Raw genomic sequence first — 20,824 nt, 5'->3', positions numbered from 1 at the left:
AAAATTTTTATAAAATGTTTTATAGATGGCATTTAGATCCTAAAAAGTTGTCATGTATGTACCCTAATGTTCAGCCAAAATGTTGGAGATGCGAATGTTTGGATGCTACGTATTATCATGTATGGTGGACCTGTAGGAAAGTTAAGGCTTTTTGGATAAAAATTTGGTGGGTCATGCAGAATGTTTTGAAGAAAAAAATTCAATTTTCTCCACAATTGTTTTTATTGGGTATAGTTAAGGGTTTTACACGGGGTGAAATAAAACTAATATTGTATATGATAACAGCAGCAAGATTGTTGATAGGTAAATACTGGAAGAATGAAGCTTTGCCTACTATCGAGGAATGGACTTTGAAGATGGCCAGTTTTGCAGAGATGGCGAAGATTTCAGCGTATTTAAAAGATTGTTCACAAGAGACTTATGAATGGGAATGGAAAAGGTGGATAGAATATGTTCAGAACAAATACCAAACTAGAAAGTATCAAATAGCTTTTATTTGAAAATAATGTATTAGAAATATTTTAATGTAAAGAGACAAAGAGGAAAAATTATATAGGGGGAGGGATGGGTTCAGGTTTATTTATTAGTGTTATTAGTTATGAGTATGTAATAGGGAAGTCTGGGGGGGGAGGGTTGGGGAGGGTTAGGGAGGATGGGAAGTTTGGGGAGGGTGGGAGGGTGGTGGGGGGGTGAAAAAAGGGGTGAAAATGTAATTGTAAAACTTTTGCAATAAAAAAAATAGTCTGACTAAATCTGGGGCTATTAACACATAGTCCCTGAAAGATACCCCTGAAGTGACTTTCTCTAACTAGCTGTCGTTTTCTTCTGTCCCACCAACAACTTGAAACTCTCTGCCATAGATGCTCTCATAATAATAAAGTTTATCATTTACATCTATGAACAGCAGATAGAGTATATCCAACTCAGCGCTACTCATTAGGTCAAGCCTTTACTAATCTATTGCTCTTGAAACAGAAGTTTACAAGATCCAAAACCATTAGTGAGATGGAAGACAAACATCTATCATTTCCTCCAGAGCACATAATTCTCCAGTTCTAGCTAGTGTAGCTTTCTTCAAAATAATTCGAAATGGAAATCTGTTTTATGCTTTCTGGTGGGACCAGAAAAAAGCTGAACAGTATTTCAGATGAGGTTAGCAAGAACAGCCAGAACTGGTGGGTTTACTTAGAACCACATTTTCTTTCCTCACAGCTAATTAGAAACTGAATTTTATGTTCAGGACAGCATAGAATCATATACTAAACACACTTTTCATAGTTTAGACACATTTAACATTCTTAGCAAATTATTAGGCTTTGCTTAATCTACTGTATATATCATAACTGGTTCTTAACAGAAGTTGTGTTACAAAACCTATTAGTGCTAAGGTTAATGCTGAATGTGTTTTATTCCAGCTCTAATTTCTGTAAAGAAATCAATTCCTGCACATCATTTAATCCTGTGTAATCAATATCTGTCTTCTAATAAAAGGATACGAGAAGCGATCATTCCATGTTGCTCTTTCAACATAATCCAACATAACAACAGCTTTAATAGTTGTGAGAAGCTTGTTCCATGTTTCATCAAAATCAACTACTCGTGGTTTCAAGGACATTGTAGGTAGTTAAAATGAATCTGTAAAAAAAATCAAAATATTGATTACTCTATTACTCTATTATTTTTTTTCAAAGATCAGTCTTATTTTTGTTAAAATATCTATGTCATAAACATCCTGTATTATTAGAAAGGCTGATTTTTTTTCAGGTATTTCCTGTGAACTTTACTATTAAAGTTACTTTTACTACTACTGAAAAGTTGCAATCATCTGTTTCGCTATTGGTCTTTAAATCATATGATCATTACTACTGCCATGTGAATTACAAAATGATAAGTGAGGGGAAAATATTTTGGTGAAACTTGAAAAGATCAATTTCAAGCTAAAGTTTTTAGGTGAAAGAAAATATAAAAATAACATATTAAAAAAATAGCTCGTTTCAACTTATCTTTTGCAATAGAAAATGAAATCTGAATATCAGGTTGGATATTAGAAGAGTTTAATTGAAACAAATAGTGAGGCTGCTGAAGGTGCCCTTAAATTAACTTTTTTAAGAATTCTGGAATAGGTAACCCCAATTTTAATCACTGGGGTAAAGAACCTGTGGCTCTCCAAATGATACCAAGTGGCTGTGGTTTCCGACGTCCCGATATAGTCAGTTGGTACCATCACTGACTATTGGGGGCGAGTCGTTGGCCCCCACGGAGAGGGCTTGCAACTTGGGGGTCCTCCTGGACTCACAGCTGTCTTTAGAAGAGCACTTGACGGCTATGGCCGGGAGGGCATTTTATCAGGTTCGCCTGATTTGCCAGTTGCGTCCCTTTCTGGATTGGGACTCGTTAAATACGGTCACTCATGCCCTCGTCACTTCCCGCCTGGACTACTGCAATGCTCTCTACATGGGGCTCCCCTTGAGGAGCACCCGAAGGCTCCAGCTGGTCCAGAATGCGGCCGCGCGGGTGGTTATGGGAGCGACGTGGCGCTCCCATGTGACCCCCCTCCTGCGCGAGCTGCACTGGCTCCCGGTGGTCTTCCGGGTGCGCGTCAAGGTTTTGGTTACCACCTTTAGAGTGCTCCATGGCTTAGGACCGGGGGTATCTACGAGATCGCCTTCTGCCACCAGTAGCCTCTCACCAACCAGTACGCTCCCATAGAGAGGGGCTCCTCAGGGTGCCGTCGGCCAAACAGTGTCAACTGGCGGCCCCCAGGGGGAGAGCCTTCTCTGTGGGGGCACCCGCCATCTGGAACGAGCTCCCCCCGGAGATACGGAGGATCCCAGATCTGCGCGCTTTCCGCCGTGCCATCAAAACATTTTTATTCCAGCAGGCCGGCCTGGCCTAACCTCCCTTTTAAATTGTTTAAAAATTTTTAAAATTTTTAAATTTTAAATTTGTTTTATGAATTTGGGGTGTTTTAAATTTCATTTTCCGGGCCAATTATTTAATTGTATTTTAATGGTTTTTTAACATTTGTATTATATGTATTTTATTTGGCTGTTCACCGCCCTGAGTCCTTCGGGAGTAGGGCGGTATACAAATTCAATTAATAATAATAATAATAATAATAATAATAATAATAATAATAATACTGAATCCCAACCTTTGTGAGCAAAGTTAGTAATCTAACAGGACTCATGTTCTACACTTGCAATGAGGTAGTTGCTTAATCCTCAATCATGTAATTTAGTAGAAAACGCTAAGAAAATACTAAGGAATGGACAGTAAGAATATAAGGTGCATCGAACAGTTTTATGGAGTCCAAAATTGTATTTCCAACCGTAGCAATAGCACTTAGACTTATATAAAGCTTCACAGTGCTTTACAGCCCTCTCTAAGCTGTTTACAGAGTCAGCATATTGCCCCCAACAATCTAGCTCATTTTACCGACCACGGAAGGATGGAAGGCTGAGTCAGTCAGGATCGAAGGAATCGCACTCCTGGCAATGTGAGCAGAGTTAGCCTGCCATACTGCATTCTAACCACTGTGCCACCACGACTCTTGGGAGCAAGTAATACTATGTGCAAGTGAAGGATATTGTTATCATTTGGCTGTGCTTGTAAGTCACTCAGGAGCATCTAGCTGACTACTAGATTGCTGGTGGGGAGGTGCGTTTCGTCTTTTTGTTTTGCCGCCCTGAGTCTTCGGAGAGGGGCGGCATATAAATTTAATTAATTAAATTAAATTAAATTAAATTAAATTGTTCCTTTTTTGCTTGTTGTCTGTTTTGCATAGTCTATATTGTTTATGTGTCTATTGATGGCTAATTTGTCAGTGCCAGGATTCTAGAAATTCCCTAGTGTTTTTGGAGTTGGCTTGGTCTAGAACAGTCACACTTTCCCAGTTGAAATTATGGTTAAGTCTGTCCATATGTTGTGAAATTGAAGTGTTTTCATCATGTCTTCTGACTGCTAGGTGATGTTCATGGATGCGTTCTGCCAGTCTTTTGCCTGTTTGTCCTACGTAGTGGCTGTTGCAGTTATTACACTGTATGTTGTAGATGACTCCTGTTTTTTCTTCTGGGGTTGCTGGGTCTTTTGGTTTACTTAGGATGTTTTGAAGTGCTTTAGTTTGCTTGTGTGCTACACTGATTCCATGTGGTTGTAAGTAGTCTGTTGGTGGTTTCTGAGATGTTCTTGATGTATGGCAGTGTTATTCTTTTTAGGGATTGTGTTAGTTGTGCTGTACTGTATTGGGTTGAGTGGTCAGGCACTTTTGATAAAGTTGCACGGCTATCCATTTTATTGGAATGTGTTGTATAGATGCTCTATTTCATGGGTGTCAAACTCGCGGCTGTCAGTTTTGGAAGCCATATTAGGCCGGAAGCTCCAATGCTGCGATCCCGCATCTGGAGAAGGAGTGGTCAGGGGGCCGGATCGGGATGGAACGGACATTGATTGGAGCATGTGACCGACTGGGTGGAAAAGGAGATGGTTTTGGGAGCTTTGACTTACTGAAGGAAAACCCGGGCTTTTCAGATTTGGGTTTTCCCAGATGTGCCAGCTTGCCTATTTTAGTAAAGAGGACTTTGAAAAATGCTTGCTTCCGCGTCTTTACTTGGAGTGGGGGGTTTTCTGGAACGCTGACATTAACCCGAATCTACCTAAAACCTAACAGCACCCCGTAAGGGGGCTGTCAGGGGTACTGAGCCCCAGCATCTACCTAAATTTTTTGAGGAGCGGTGAGGGTGATGCAAAGACTCAGTGAAGATAGAGGAAAAAGGAGAAATCAGAGGGAGGCCCGCCAGGGCCCCGGATGCTCAAGGAATTGCCGATCCCTTGCTTGCTCTTTCTGAAGAGATGGGACGAGCCATGGAGGCTGCAGAGGAAGCCCTTCGACTTGGGGCTTGGGCCGAGGCGTCAGATTCCTGGAAGAGTTGCCAGTCCAACCCCGCTCCAGGAGGGGAAATGAAGTCGCCCTGTGAGCCAGACTGGAGGATGGGGGCTGCTGTGGAATCCAGGAGCTCCCAGGGCTGGGAGTTTTGAGCAGATGGAAGGGGGGAGCTTCGCCCCCACTTCCCAACCCCTGGAGGTGAGCTGGAGGCTAGCGAAACCAACATTCGCCCTCCCTGATCCGGGACATGGAGGGGGGATTAGTAGGAGGCAGACCCCCCCTTACCCACCCAGAGGCCAAACAACAGGATTAACGCAGCATTCCAATCCTGCAGCAGTGGGGCATCAGGCTCAGCCGGCATATGGAATGCAAAAACCCCTTTCGGGGGCCCTCGCCAGCCTGCCTTCGCGTTACCTCCTGATGAGAATATACAGCCCGGATGGGGTTTCTGTCCCGGCCAGGGATGGATCCAGTACCAGTGGTATCCCCTGCTGTCTGTTCCAAGCTTCCAGGGATCCCCCTGGCCCCGCTCCTATGGCCAAATGATCCAGGCACCGCAGGGGGGACTAATCCAGCAGCCGGCTAGAGTGCCCTACCCCCCTCCAATGCAGCAAACAGCTCAGCAGCCAGGCCCCCTCCCCCAGCAGCCGACGATGTTGCCCCCCTCCTTTCCAGCCCAGCAACTCTCACAGCAGCCTGTTGGAATGCAGCAACCAAGAGCAGACCCACAGCAAGTTCTATCCCAACCACCCGTGAGGCCAACGCCTCCCCCCCCCCCCATTTCAGAGCAACCTTTGACGGGACGCCAGGCAAGTTAGCTTATTTCCTCAGCAGGGTCTGGGCTCACGTGGATCAGTATGGGGACCAATACGAATCAGAACGGGACTTAGTGTCGGCAATCTCAGATGGGATGAATGAGGGGGAGGCTTCTGAATGGATAGCCCAACTGCACAATGAGGGCGCTGCAGAACTGGATGATGCCGATGGGTTTATCACACTGCTCCGGTCCCGATTTGAGGACCCTGACCGCGTAAATGAAAGCGAAGCCACACTAAAAGTCATGAAGCAAGGTCATCGACCTATAAAAGACTTTGTATGGGACTTTAGATGAGTTGCAGGAAATCTAGGCCATTGGCCTAACCGCATACTCCTACACTACTTTAAAGAAGCTATTGACCCAGAAGTTAGAAAAGCCTGTGGGATCCAGGGGGTGCCTGACCGTCTCCACGACTGGTATACCATGTCCATTGCTCTAGACAGAGAAGTCCACCTCCACGGCCAAACCCCAGCAAAGCAGCCGCCTCGGAGATCGTTATCTAGAAGGCCCATTTCAAAGGCTACAAATTTCACACACACACCCTCAACCGAAGTGGGCGATTAATTGCTATCGGTGTGGACAAACAGGACATCGAGCTTCTGAGGGCCTGGCCCCTCCCCCAGTTCCACAGCAATGCCCCGCCCCAACTGCACGAGGCAGGAGGGCTCCAAGGAAAGCCCCAGACACCAGCCGATTTGCCAGACAAGCCATGGAAATTCCCCTCCCCGCTGAAGAGAGGGATGACCCTCCGGTTAAAGAAGCCCCTCCCGGCGTGGCTAACGGGGATGAAGACCCAATGGTGAGTGCACCCATCCCCCCTTCTCAATTAAAGTAAAACTGGTGCTGCCAAACACAGGGAAACAAGCAGAACTGCCAGCAATAATAGATACCGGCTGCACCAGATGTTTAATCGCCCTTAAAGTGGTGGAACAATTGGGGATCAAGACAACACCCTTAAAGCACCCAATTAAATTTCACCAGGTGGATGGAACGTTAATTGGGGGAGTCCCTGCCACTCATATTACTGAACTGATTAAATTAGAGATGGGGAAACATCATGAACTTATACGATTTATAGTAACCCCAAAAATGTCAGAATCTATCATACTGGGCCTGGCTTGGCTGGACAAATGGGGCCCCACCATTACATGGGACGATGGATACTGAAAAATCAGGATAGCGGTTGGCCCATCACCCCCTACCCCTACCCCCAAACAGCAACCCACCCATAACGGCCAGCGGCCAGAGACAGCTGCAGCTTGTTCAGACGGGCCTTCAGGCGAACACCAAATCCCTAAAGTTTATGCAGACTTAGCCGAAGCTTTCAGTGAGGAAGAGTGTAACCTCCTCCCACCTCATCAGCCAACAGACTGCGCCATCGAACTACAACCAGGGGCAAAATTGCCAAAACCTAGAATGTACTCCATGACACCTGCTGAAATGACCGAGTTGAGGAAGTACATTGACACCAACCTAGCCAGAGGGTTCATCGAGCCTGCGAAATCCAGCATGGCCGCCCCAGTACTGTTTAAAGAAAAAAAAGATGGTACCTTAAGATTATGTATTGATTTTCCTTCTGTCAACACCATTTGCATACAAAATACCTACCCCCTCCCACTGATGGACTTACTGAACCACCTATTGACAGGAAAAATTTTCACCAAGCTAGATCTAAGAGAAGCCTACTACCGAGTTCGCATAAAGGAGGGAGACGAATGGAAGACTGCTTTTAACTGCCCCTTGGGCAGCTTCCAATTCCGGGTCATGCCTTTTGGACTCCAGGGGGGCCCCGCGGTCTTCATGCAACTGATCAACGAAATTTTGCATGAGCATTTATATCAGGGGGTTCTTGTTTATCTCAATGACATTCTTATATTCAGCGAAAATATGGAAGACTTTACTTACTTTACTTTACTTTTATTTGATTTATATACCGCCCTACTCCCGAAGGACTCAGGGTGGTGAACAGCCAACAATAAAATACATACATACAAAATTTAAAAAGCAGAGATAAAATCGAATTAAATAGTTTGGCCCAGACAGATTTAAAACCCCAATCAATTTAAAACAAATTTAAACTTTGAATATTAAAAATACTAAAAAATATTTTAAAATATTAAAAATGTTTAAAAAGAGGGAGAAAGTTACGCCAGGCCCACCTGGTGAAATAAAAAGGTCTTTAGAGCGAGGCGGACCATGTCAAATTGGTCAGACAAGTGCTGAAAAAGCTCCTAGCAGCCAAACTTTATGCAAAGTTGTCCAAATGCGAGTTCCATAAGGAGGCCCTGGACTACCTGGGATACAGGGTGTCAAATAAGGGGATCGAGATCGACCCAGGGAAGGTGAGGGCAGTGCTGGACTGGCAGCCCCCATGTACCCGTAAGCAACTCCAGAGCTTCCTGGGATTTGCAAACTTTTACAGACAATTCATCTCTTCCTTCGCTGAGGTTGCACTCCCTTTGACAGAATTGCTAAAAACCGGCCCATCTCCCACCAAGCCAAAACCTAGCCAGCCCTTAGCTTGGACAATGGACTGCCAAAAATCCTTTGAATGATTAAAACGCCTATTTGTGGTGGAGCCAATCCTACAGCATCCTGACCCAAATAAGCCCTTCGTGGTTCAGGCGGACGCAAGTGACATGGCAGTGGCTGCTGTCCTACTGCAAAGGGACTCCCGAAACAATCTAATGCCGTGTGCTTATGTATCAAGGAAGTTAATGGACACTGAGCGCAGATGGGCGGTGTGGGAGAATGGACGTTGGCTTACGTGAACGTCCTTTTTCAGGGCGCTGCGACTACATTCCACGGCTGGGATTTTCACTTATTCGTAGCTGACCACTGGGTGTTAATTATTCAAATTTCTGCTCTGGTCTCCGCCCCCTTTTATGCTGATTACTTCAGTCTTTTCACGAAGGAGCTAGAAACCAGGAATCTGCAAGAAAAAACAAACAAACAACACAAACACCGCCAACAACAAGCCGGACATAGCAGGAAGCCGGAACAGGGCGGGAATGGAATGTAGTCGCAGCGCCCTGAAAAAGGACGTTCACATAAGCCAACGTCCATTTTCCAGTGCGCTGCTTCCTACATTCCATGGCTGGGATATACCCAAGCTCAACTATAGGGTGGGAGGCTGACTGCTCCCGGCCTCCCCAGCAGAATGGACTTGTTGAAGCACTCGTCTGCCAAATGAAGCCTCAGCCGAGGCAAAGGAATCAATTTTGTAATGACGGATAAACTGTGAAGCTAAAGACCAGGTAGCAGCGTGACAGATGTCAGTGATGGAAGCCTGAGTAGCCCATGCCACCGTTGTCACTGCACTGCGGGTAGAGTGAGCAAATATTCTGCCTGGAGCCGGCCTGGCCTGGCGTTCATACGCCATCGAAATGCACGCCTTGATCCAACGACCCACAGTTGAAGAGGACACCTTGCGTCCCATGGAAGCAGGATGAAAGGACACCAAGAGGGACTCAGTCTGCCGAAAAGAAGCAGTCCGTTTAAGGTATCTTCGCAGAGCCCTGCGTACATCCAACGTATGCCAGCGCTCTTCATGAGGATGGCGAGGATCCGGGCAGAAATCAGGCAAGACTAACTCTTGAGCTCGATGAAACCATGAGTTCACCTTTGGAACAAATGATGGGTCCAATCTCAATACAACTCTGTCCGCATGGAAGATGCAGAGGTCCTCGCGCACAGATAACGCTGCAATCTCAGAAATCCTCCGCGCAGACGTAATAGCCAACAAGAACGCCAACTTAAACGATAGGATCTTTAAACTGATGGAAGCCAAAGGTTCAAACGGGTCGGATGTAAGAGCGTGAAGATCTAAAGGTAAGTCCCAAGAAGGGTAACGATGTACAATAGGCGGCGAGATGACTGTTGCCCCTCGAAGAAACCCTCGAATACTGGGATCATGAGACAAAGGCCGAAGAGGATCGCGAGATAGGACCGTGGCCAGAGCTGCAACCTGTCTCCGCAGTGTAGCCGGAGCCAACCCTTTGTCTAAGCCGGTCTGAAGAAACTGCAAGACCTCCAACACATCAGCCGATGTGGGATCGACATGACGCTTAGCACACCAGACAGTGAAGGCTCTCCAAGAAGCCTCATAGATACGAATCGTCGACGGCCGCCTGGACGATTGAATGGTGAGGATCACATCATCTGGGAGACCATCCTTCTTCAGGAGCACCCGCTCAAGCGCCACACGGTTAACCGGAGCCACTGAGGGTCTGGGTGGGCGATAACTCCTTGGGAGAGCGACACCTTGTGCGGAGGAAGAGTCCAAGGGGGAGCTGTGGAAAGATTCACCAAGTCTGCGTACCAAGCTCTGCGCGGCCAGCAAGGGGCGACGAGGAGGAGTTCGGCTCGTTCCCTCAAAACCTTCCGGACGACTCTCAGGATCAACGGCAGAGGAGGGAATGCGTAAAGCAGGCCTGAGGGCCACCGACAACGAAGAGCGTCGTGACCTTCCGCTCCCTCGCAGGGAAACCGGGAGAAGAACCTGGGGAGCTGCGTGTTTTGAGGCGTGGCGAAGAGATCCACCAGGGGAGTCCCGAACCTCTGAATTATGTCCTGAAAGGTCCCTGGGTGAAGGCGCCACTCCGCCGGATCGAGCTGTTCCCTGCTGAGCCAGTCCACCCGAACGTTGGCTTCTCCGGAAATGTGATCTGCCCGAATCGACCTCGTGTGGCGCTCTGCCCAAGACAACAGTTTCTCCGCCTCCATCATCAAGGGTCTGGATTGAGTCCCCCCTTCTCGATTCACATGGGCCTTTGTTGTTATGTTGTCCGTGAGTAGTAGGACATGTTGACCTTCCAAGAGGGGACGAAACCGTCGAAGGGCCAGACGCGCCGCCCTCAGCTCCAACCAATTGATGTTGTGCATCTTCTCCTCCGGAGACCAAAGACCTTGGACAACCTCGTTCAGTAGGTGAGCACCCCACCCTTGTAGGCTCGCGTCTGATGTAACAACGAGCCGGTCTGGTTCCAGGAAGGTGCACCCCTTCGACAACGCTGGCGAAAGCCACCATAGGAGCGATGTTTGAACTTGAGCCGGGAGACACACAGGCATCATGGACGTGCTTCTCCCTGACTTCTGGAACTGCAGAAGAAACCATTGCAGCTGACGGGAGTGTCTGCGTGCCCAAGGAACGATGGCTATGCACGACACCATCTTCCCCAGAAGTTGGGAAAGCAGCAGGGGGGACACCGCTCTGCGAGATCTCACCTGAGACACCAGACTCCTGAGGCTGCGGATCCGTTCTGGTGAAAGAAACACCTGACCTTTGGTGGAGTCTATGATCGCCCCCAGGTGAAGAATGCGATTGGTGGGAGAGAGATGACTTTTCTGCAAGTTGATGGTGAAGCCGTGCTGTTGGAACACAGAGATCACAGCTGCTATGTCGCGAGTCGCCTGTTGTGGAGAAGAGGAAAGTACAAGAATGTCGTCGAGGTAACACAGGATTCGTATTGGTATCAGGCGGAGCTGTGCTGCGACTACTGCCACTAGTTTGGTAAATGTCCTTGGAGCAGAAGATAGACTGAAGGGCATCGCGCAGTATTGGAAATGACGGCCATTGTACTCGAAACGCAGAAACCTGCGATGTGCTGGATGGATGGGTACATGAAGATAGGCCTCTTTGAGATCCACCGACTGCAGGAAGTCGCCTCGTCTTACGCAAGCCAGGATTGACTTCAAGGACTGCATCTTGAATCTTCGATAAAGTATGAATTGGTTCAGAAATTTCAAGTTCAAAATGCCCCTGACGCCTCCCGAGGACTTGGGCACCAGAAACACTGTGGAATAAAAGCCCGTCCCTTCCTGGGACGCGGGAACTGGTTCGATGGCATTGATGGAGACGAGATGACAGATTTCCGCCTCCATCAGTTGTCTTCTTGCGGGAATCGGTGACACCTGACAACGAATGAAACGGCTTGGAGGAGTGGAGAGAAATTCTAGACAGAAACCGAAGGTTACCGTGCGAAGGATCCATTGCTCACACGTGGAGGACTCCCATTGATGATGAAACCCTTGGAGACGACCACCAATGGGAGCCAACGGCCTTGAGTCACTTGCCTCATCTGTACGGTCTGTATCCGGATCCCCGGAAAGGGCGTTTAGATTGGACATGCGGTCGGCCTCTGTCCCGAAAGGACTGTCTGTCCGAGGGATGATCCGATCCTTGAGAATAAGGTCTATGTTGATAGGACATCCCTGATCCAGTGAACGGACAAAAGGACTGTCGCTGCCCATATGGAGCATACCTGTGCTCGTGCCTTCTCTAGGATGACGGAAGAATCTTGCGTTTATCCTTGTCCTCTACCAGCAATGGATCTAGTGCTGCTCCAAACAACTTTGAGGCTGTGTAGGGCGCCGACGCCAGCTTCCATTTGGTCTTAGCATCAGCTCTCCAATTACGTAACCAAAACATTCTACGAGAAGTCACTGCTGATGTCAAAGCGCGTGAGGCAAACTTAGCAGCATTCAGAGAAGCATCTGCTGAATATTCCGCAGCCGCTACCAGTTTGTTGACATCGTGATGCAGTCTGATGTCATCAGGAGGCAACCTCTCTTGCAATTGGCGCAACCAGAGTAAGGCGGCTCTAGTGAAAAAGGAGGTGGAAGTGGCTGCTTTGACCGCCCAGGCAGCCGCCTGGTGCATCTTCCTGAAAGCCAACTCTGCCTTCCGATCCTCTGCTTTAAGTCCATCCACAATGTCAGTTGTAATGACAGACGAGGAGGAGAGAGCTGCAACTGGGGCGTCAACCAAGGGCAAGGCCAGAATGTTCTCCAATTCGGGAGCCGAACAATAAAGTTTCTTGTCAAGAGCACTGGGAGCGGTCAAAGAGCCGGGTTGAGCCCAACCACTTTGTACGACTTCGGCAAACAAGGGTGGACAAGGGATAACATCCTTGTCCGGTTTGGACACCTGAAACAAGGGATCATGTAAAGAAGACTCCCTGGAGGTGTCAGCAGAAGGAGCAGCAGACAATCCAAACTTTGTGGTCACCTTGGCCTTGTGAAGGAGAGATCGGAAAACAGACGGTCTGAAGAGGCCTGTGAAAGCTGGCTGTTCAGGGACGAAGTCCTCATCTTCTGACAATTCCATCTCCTCAGGAACATCTTCCTCCACCTCAGACTCATCGCTGGAATCATAACCATGATGCGCAGATGTAGAAGGTCTTTCAGACAAATGACCCTTCCGCCCAGGAAGTGGCACAGGCTGTAGTCCAGGTTGCCCACCTTGCTGCAGGCCTGTGGACAGAATTCTTGCCAAGACATCTGACAACATAGCCTGAACATTAAGTTGTGGCTCAGTCCCAGCAGAAGGCCCTGCAGAAACAGTTTGCGGAAGTTCAGTATGAGAAGCAGCGGATTCCGCTTCCACCTCAGGATCAGCTTCCTGAGCTTGATGGACCAAAACAGGGACTTCAATGGTAGCAGGTCTGGTCACTTCTTGTTGACTAGCACAAGTATCCTGGGCCACACTAGACATCTCTGGAGGAAGATGATGAGGCAAATTCCCAAAGACTGGAAGAGAAGAAACTACAGGATCAGGAGAGATTTCAGAAGGAGATCTCACGTGAGAAGATTGCCTAGCCCTGTTATATTGGCGTTCTAAGGCATTGTGTCTCCTAAGAGCATATCTATCCTTAGCAGGAGCCTTTCTTTTAGAGGATTTGCGAGACTTGGTCCCTTTACTCTTGTCTTTGGCTTTAGAGCCCCTGGGGGGGGATGCTGGTAAATCTCTGGGTGGACTGCATCCCTCTTCCAATTCAGAAGAAATGCCAGGATCAGCCATGCCAGCAGAACAATTGCAATTCTGTAAAATAGTGAGGCAAAGAATCATAAATATATATAAGTCCCAAGACCAGACAATAACCCAGGGATCCTAGCCTATCACCTAACAGGCTTAGGAACAAGATAAGTCACAAGCTGGCAAGACTTTGAAATATAATGCCCAGAAACACACTCCAGCCCCACAAACAGCTCCAGGAGCCAGGGTAAAATGCTATAATTTATAATTCTATTTTTTATTAGTGACAAAATGGCGGCCGCCACAAGGGCAAAACAAAATGGCGCCCTCCACTAACTCCAGACAAAATGGCGGCCGCCACGAGGGCTAACAAAATGGCGCCCACCAGTAACTCCAACAAAATGGCGGCCACCACGAGGGAGAGTCAAAATGGCGGCCGCCAATAATTGCAGTCCAAAAACAGCTCTCTATGGGCACTCCCGTAACAAACGGCACTCCCCAAATCAATATTTCTTCAAACCAGTCCCCTCAGGGAACACCGGTCCTCAATTAATAACTTTAGGCTTGCTGTCGCTTCGTAACGTGCAAGCCGCCCAAAACCACTCCAAAATGGCGGCCGCCATCCTTCTGCACCTCAGAGTATGCCTGGAGCCTAGGCATGGACTCCGGAGCCACTTTAAAGGTTTCTTTAACGAAACTCAGCTGGGACTGAGGCAGGAGCGGATGAACCGGCTCACCAGTTGCCCAGCAGCACCGCCTGCGGCAATTACATTCACGTAGCAGCCCAACAGGGCTGACTCCGAATGGCTGCTGAATTAAAGACATTCAAGAAGTATTCAAAGGTTTGGGACATAGAAAACTCCAAACCTGTAAGCAGCAGTAGCAAATTGTCCAATACAAGAATAAATACAGTCCCAGCATAACTAGAAATGAATTATAAATCAATTTAAATGAAATGAACGTGATTAAATTAAATTAAATTAAATTAAATCAATCAATTAATCAAGTGGATTAAATAAACTTAATAAATTAAATAATTAAATTAAAGTAAGACAGAAATTAAAGCAATAACTCACGAAGTAGAACACAGAGAAAACCAGAACACCAGTGTACTCAGCTACTGAGTGAAAAAGACTGAAGTAATCAGCATAAAAGGGGGCGGAGACCAGAGCAGAAATTTGAATAATTAACACCCAGTGGTCAGCTACGAATAAGTAAAAATCCCAGCCATGGAATGTAGGAAGCAGCGCACTGGAAAAAGAGGCGTTTGCGGTGCGATGGGCTCTCCTGTCCTGGAGAAACTTCCTGGAGGGGGTGGATGAGCCTTTTGAGGTTTGGACTGACCACAAGAATCTCGAGGCGCTGAAGACCCCGAGGAAACTTTCTCCCAAGCAGGTTCATTGGGCTCAATATTTCAAACGCTTTAACTTTAACCTGAAATACATCCCGGGGGGTAAAAACCTTCTGGCTGACGCTCTCCCCTGTAAGCCCCAGTTTGACAGCCAATGGGAAGAGATAGTTCACACCATGATCTCAGAGACTCAGCCAGCCGCCCAAGCCTGCACCAGAGCGCAAACGCGCCAGGGTTCCAATCTCCCCAAAGACAAGTTGACAGCGGAGCTAAAAGCGGCGCTCTCCACTGATTCTGTTGTGACTCCGACCCCCGAGCCCGTCTTATCGGAGGGAGAAGACTCCGAAAGTGAAGGAGAGGAGTTGGCAAGGCCTCCCTCTCCAGGACCCTCCTCTCTGGCAATGCCTCAGGTGTCTTCCGAAGGCCAAGAGATAGGCCAGGAGCCAGGCACTTCCGAGCAGCCGCAGTTGAACAGCGATGGAGATAAGTCTTGGCTGGATCCCCGACAGCGTCGGAAAGACAAATGCGCGCAGCAGAGAAGGAGGCGTGCCAGAGATTAAGCTGAGTCACTGGACCACACCCCACAGGGGATAAAAGGGGGTGTGGTGGCCATTCAGGCTTTGTGACGGACAAAACTGAAAGCTAGCAAGTCATTCTGCATTTCTGGAACTTTGTTATATGCTCTGCTTGGATTGATTTTTGGACTGGACTTGACTATTCTTTGGCTTTTGTGGACTTACTTTGATGTTTCGGTCGGAGGAGACAAACCTCCCTTTGTAAGAAAAAACTTTTGGCAAGCAGCCACTGGGTTGCTGCCAATTCTGTTATCAACGGAAATTCTTGTCTGCTGGTTTATTTTAACTCTTGGTCGACTGCTGGTGTGCGTGTGTGAGACGGGGACAGAACAGATTCCTGGTTCAAAGAAAACCAGGCGGACCTAACCCTAAGGGATGGGTTGGCATGGAAGGGGAATAAACTTTACGTGCCCCACAGCCTGCGGCTCCTGGTGCTGAAGAGAAGTCATGATTCTCGACTAGGGGGCCATTTTGGGTTTTTAAAAACCCTCCATTTGACTAGGAGACAATTCTGGTGGCCAAAGATGAAAGCTGATGTGGAAGACTATGTGAGGAGCTGCGCCACCTGCGCCACCATGAAATCCTGACCAGGGAAGCCCCCTGGACTTCTCCAGGCTGTGGCCGAACCCACCAAGCCCTGGGAGGAGATTGCGATGGACTTCATAGTTGAGCTCCCTGACAGTGGGGGTAACCGGGTTATTTGGACTGTCATTGATTTATTCTCCAAGCAAGCACACTTCACTGCCTGCAGCGGACTACCATCGGCCAAGAAACTGGTGAAGCTGTTTGTGAAACACATCTACAGGCTACATGGAGTCCCTAAGAGAATAATATCGGACCGCGGGGTCCAGTTTACCGCCAAGTTCTGGAGGGAGTTTCTGCGATCCATTGGGTCGTCCCAGGGACTTAGCTCAGCTTTTCACCCGTCAACTAACGGATCGGCTGAAAAATTGAACTCGATGGTGGAGCAATACATTAGGTGTTATGTAAACTATCAACAGGAGAACTGGGCGGACTTGCTACCGTTCGCAGAAGTGGCTTATAGTAATGCAGTACACACCAGTACTGGGTTGACTCCTTTTCAGATAACTACGGGCATGGATTTTGTGCCGATGCCTGAGTTGCCTAGAGAGCCGCCTACTTCTATGTCCCTAATGGAGTGGATGACCTCGTTGAGAAAGGGTTGGGACAATACAAAAAAAGCTTTAGCTGAGTCAGCGGAACGATATAAGGCCCAGGCCGACAAACGCCGGTCCCTCCAACCACCATCCCGAATAGGTGATAAGGTGTATTTGTCAACCAAGTACCTAAGATTGAGGGTACCCAGCAAGAAGTTTGGACCCAAATTCATAGGTCCCTTCCCTATAGTGAAAGTTATTAACCCAGTGACTGTCCAACTTAGACTCCCTCGCGTTTTAGGGAAAGTACACCCCATTTTCCACAGTAGCTTATTGAGACCGGTCAGAGAATCTACTCTAAGACCCTTGCCAGCTGCTCCACCCCCTCCTTTGCTAGTGCAAGGGGAGACTCATTATGAGGTGAAGAAAATCCTGGACTCTAGACTTTACAGAGGTCATTTACAATATTTGGTGCATTGGAAAGGCTACCCTTTGGCTGAAGCTACTTGGGTTAAGAGTTGGGATGTAAATGCTGATGCACTCGTGAAACAGTTTCATGACAAATTTCCTGACAAACCGAAAGGTCCTCCGGGGGGGGAGAGGGGGTAAAAGGGATTGGTGCTAGGCGTTAACCCCTTCTTTTGTGTTTTGTCTGGAGGAGGTGGTTCTTTTTGCCGGGGGGAGGGGGGGACGCCTGTCAGCTTTGGAAGCCATATTAAGCCGGAAGCTCCAATGCTGCCAACTTCTCATGTGTGGGAAAGTAGGAGAGGGGATTAGTAGACATAATAGCATTCTTCCTGTCGGTCAAAGTCAGGGCGATCCCGCATCTGGAGAAAAAGTGGTCAGGGGGCTGGATTGGGATGGAACGGACGTTGATTGGAGCATGTGACCGACTGGGTGGAAAAGGGGATGGTTTTGGGAGCTTTGACTTACTGAAGGAAAACCCGGGCTTTTCAGATTCGGGTTTTCCCAGATGTGCCAGTTTGCCTATTTTAGTAAAGAGAACTTTGGAAAATGCTTGCTTCCGCGTCTTTACTTGGAGTGGGAGGTTTTCTGGAACACTGACAGCGGCATCACGTTGCCGACACATGGTTCGTGACGTTTTTCCCATTCACGGAGCTGGGGTGGGCATGGCGTGATGCATCCGGCCCGCGGGCCCCCAGTTTGACACCCCTGCTCTATTTCCTTTTTCTGCTGTTCAGGATTGCTGCAGTGAGTTTGTGTTCATCTAAATAAAGTTTGCACACAGCTTCTCTTGTGGGAGGTTGGGTTGTTGCTTTGGTAGTGGAGCACTTGGTTGGTGTGGTGGCTTTTGTAAATTTTGTGATCTGTCCATAATAACCGTGGTCTGGCCTTTTTCTGCTGGAAGGATGATGATGGTCTGGTCCTACTTTAGGTTTATGAGAGGAATTCTACAGAAATCTATAGAACAGAGGATTCTACAGAAAGGCCTCAACTATAACACAGGTGATGCCAATCACCTGGAATTCTTTTTTGTAGCCTTAGAAGGAATCATTCAAAGCTACTGAACTTCCCACAGAGGTCCAAGAAAACATCAGACAAACCATCATTCCACAGACCAGAAGATGAGAACAGAACCAACTTACAACAGAAGACAAAGCAGCCCTCAGAAACCTAAAAAAGGACCAGACCATCAACATCCTACTGGTAGACAAAGGCTGAACCATGGTTATTATGGTCAGATCACAATACTATTGGGGACCCCTACCTACAACATGGCAAGAATTAACAAAAAAGCTTGAGCACCTCACAAGAGGAAGCAAACACTCCATCAACTCTCCACTACAGTGCCTTCAATCAGAGACATGACTATAGATGAGGACAAAATCATGGTCTCATTTGATGTCACAGCCCTGTTCACATCCATCGATCTGGAAGTAGCCAAAGAATCTATGACCACATTGCTCCACACCACATCTGACTTAACCAAATACAGAAATATTGAAACACCCAGGATTACAGATCTCATAAACCTCTGCCTAACCACATACTTCCAATTTGATGGACAAACTTACCAACAAATTAAAAGCACAACTATGGGATCACTGCTTTTAGGACTTATAGGGGAGGTCATTATTCAGCATCTAGAAGCTATAGCACTTCCACAAATACTACCCAAAATATGGATCAGGTATGTAGATGACACCTTCACCATAATGAAAAAAGACCAATTAGAGAACAACCACAGAACCATCAACATTTTCAAAGGAATCCAGTTTACCAGAGAAGACAACAACAACAACTTGCTACCCTTCCTGGACATCCTGATCAACAGAGACCACAATGGCAAACTAGAAACTCAAGTGTACAGAAAAACCACCTGTCAACTATTCAGTTGGCGAATCCTGAAAAAGAAGCTCCTGGGACATTATTTTATCAAAAGTATAAAACTTTACTAAATAAACCACATTGGCACAGAAGAAGTGAAACCAGCTCCGGGTTTCCTGCAAAAAGCAAGTATAGTTAATTCCCCCTTTCCCTATGGGCCACCCACAATCCATTACATCCACCAATCACTTCTGTTAATTTTGTTATGGGAACTTGTCAGCCAGCTGAGACATCTGCTCGAAGTGTCCTTGAGATGGAAGCAATGTCTCATGAGAACCATGCCAGCCCCCCCCCTCACATTCCATTCCATCCCCCTCCCGTTTGTTTGTCAAACTGCGAGCAAAGCAAAATGTAGGTGAAAGTGTGAGTCAGTCTCAACACCACCCACACCAACCAAGTGCTCCACTACCAAAGCAACAACTCAAACTCACACAAGAGAAACCGAGTAAGAAATTTATTTAGACGAGCACAAAAACACTGCAGCAACCCTGAACAGCAGAAAAAGGAAACAGGGCATCTATACAACACATTCCAATAAAATGGATATCCGTGCAACTTTATCAAACAGTGCCTGACCACTCAACCCAATACAGTACAGCATAATTTCCCCGGAGCCATGGATTACCAAAAAACCAAACTGAAGAAGCGAAGAAAGAGAGGTAAAAGGGTGGGGATTTTAAACAGATTAAGGAATAGGAGAAATAAAACTCCTCTGCCTTCAATTTTCCTAACCAACATATGTTCACTTGCTAATAAGATGGATGAAATACTCCTTTTAAACAGATACAATTCTGACTTTTACAATTCAGCAGCCCTATGCTTCTCTGAAACCTGGTTAAATGAACCAATTGAAGATAGCAGCCTGCATATCCCAGGGTTTCAGATTCAACGATCAGGCAGAATTGCAGAAACATCTGGTAAAAAGAAGGGAGGAGGCTTATGCTTATATATCAACAACAGCTGGTCTCAGGATATAGCTATAATATATAAATCCTGTGACGAAAACCTAGAGACATTAATTATCAACTGCAAACCATACTCGCCTCGTGAATTTTCCTCATTTCTTCTAATTGCTGTTTATGTCCCACCTCAAGGCTGTGTAAACAAGGCATTACGAACTCTAGCTGACCAAATTATGGAGTCTGAAGCCAAATACCCTGATTCACTGGCCATTATTTTGAGAGATCTAATCAAGGCAAACTTATGGAAAGAGCTACCAAAATACTTTCAGCATGTCAATTGTCCCACTAGAGGCAAGAATACTTTAGACCATTGCTACACAACACTAAAAGATGCTTATCGGTCCTTACCACGAGCAGCTGTGGGACACTCTGACCATTGCATGATTCACCTTGTACCTGCTTACAGGCAAAGACTTAAAACCACAAAACCAACAATTAAATCAGTGAAGACCTGGACGGAGGAGGCAGTTAAAGCTACAGGCCTGCCTTGACTGCACTGATTGGAATGTTTTTGAAAGTACCTCTGCAGACTTAGATGAGCTCACAGACTGTAACATCATATGTCAGCTTCTGTGAAGACCTATGTGTACCCACCAGGAACTTGCGAATATACAGTAACAACAAACCTTGGTTCACAGCTAAACTTAAGCAGCTGTCAGCCTCCGACTTTACTGCTTTGGCTGCCATAAGAAATGGGTGGGAGAGAATTGGAGAGCGTGGGGGGGGGGAAGTGTGCTGGAGGATTTTGAAGAAACGAAACCTAATCTCCGAAGTGGCTATCGGGTCAACCGTCATCGCATTCCTGATTGATGACAATGCCAGACGTGCTTCCACCTGACCTCTGGGAGACCTTTGGATTGGGTGATTGATGATGGACAGTGGGAGGGGATGCTTTCTATATGCAACTTTCGCGCCTATTGCTTTAGTTTCAGCTTTTCCTTGGTAGTGTTCATTTCATTTTCCAGTAAAAGTACATTACTCTATAAATAATGGAGTTTGGCTCATTCTTTC

General features: G+C 47.0%; 1 protein-coding gene across 4 annotated transcripts in view; it reads right to left on the bottom strand.

The window, feature by feature from the left end:
- Positions 1-20,824, bottom strand: part of CUL2 (cullin 2) — a 156,809-nt gene that overhangs the window by 119,635 nt on the left and 16,350 nt on the right. For 2 of the 4 annotated variants that reach the window (XM_070944641.1, XM_070944642.1), the window contains exon 2: positions 1,497-1,635. The exons of 1 other annotated variant lie outside the window; for it this stretch is intronic. In XM_070944641.1, coding sequence (XP_070800742.1) covers positions 1,497-1,615 — 119 coding nt within the window. In that variant the 5' untranslated portion in view covers positions 1,616-1,635. Of the gene's footprint in view, positions 1-1,496; positions 1,636-7,175; positions 7,223-20,824 lie in introns of those variants that run through there. One more of the 4 variants, XM_070944643.1, reaches the window with a different exon arrangement.

The sequence above is a fragment of the Pituophis catenifer genome, unplaced genomic scaffold (assembly GCF_029215685.1).
Source record: "Pituophis catenifer annectens isolate HBS135680 unplaced genomic scaffold, rPitCat1.0.hap2 SCAF_5, whole genome shotgun sequence".
Classification (NCBI taxonomy): domain Eukaryota; kingdom Metazoa; phylum Chordata; class Lepidosauria; order Squamata; family Colubridae; genus Pituophis; species Pituophis catenifer.
This window is presented reverse-complemented; position numbering and strand designations above follow the sequence as displayed.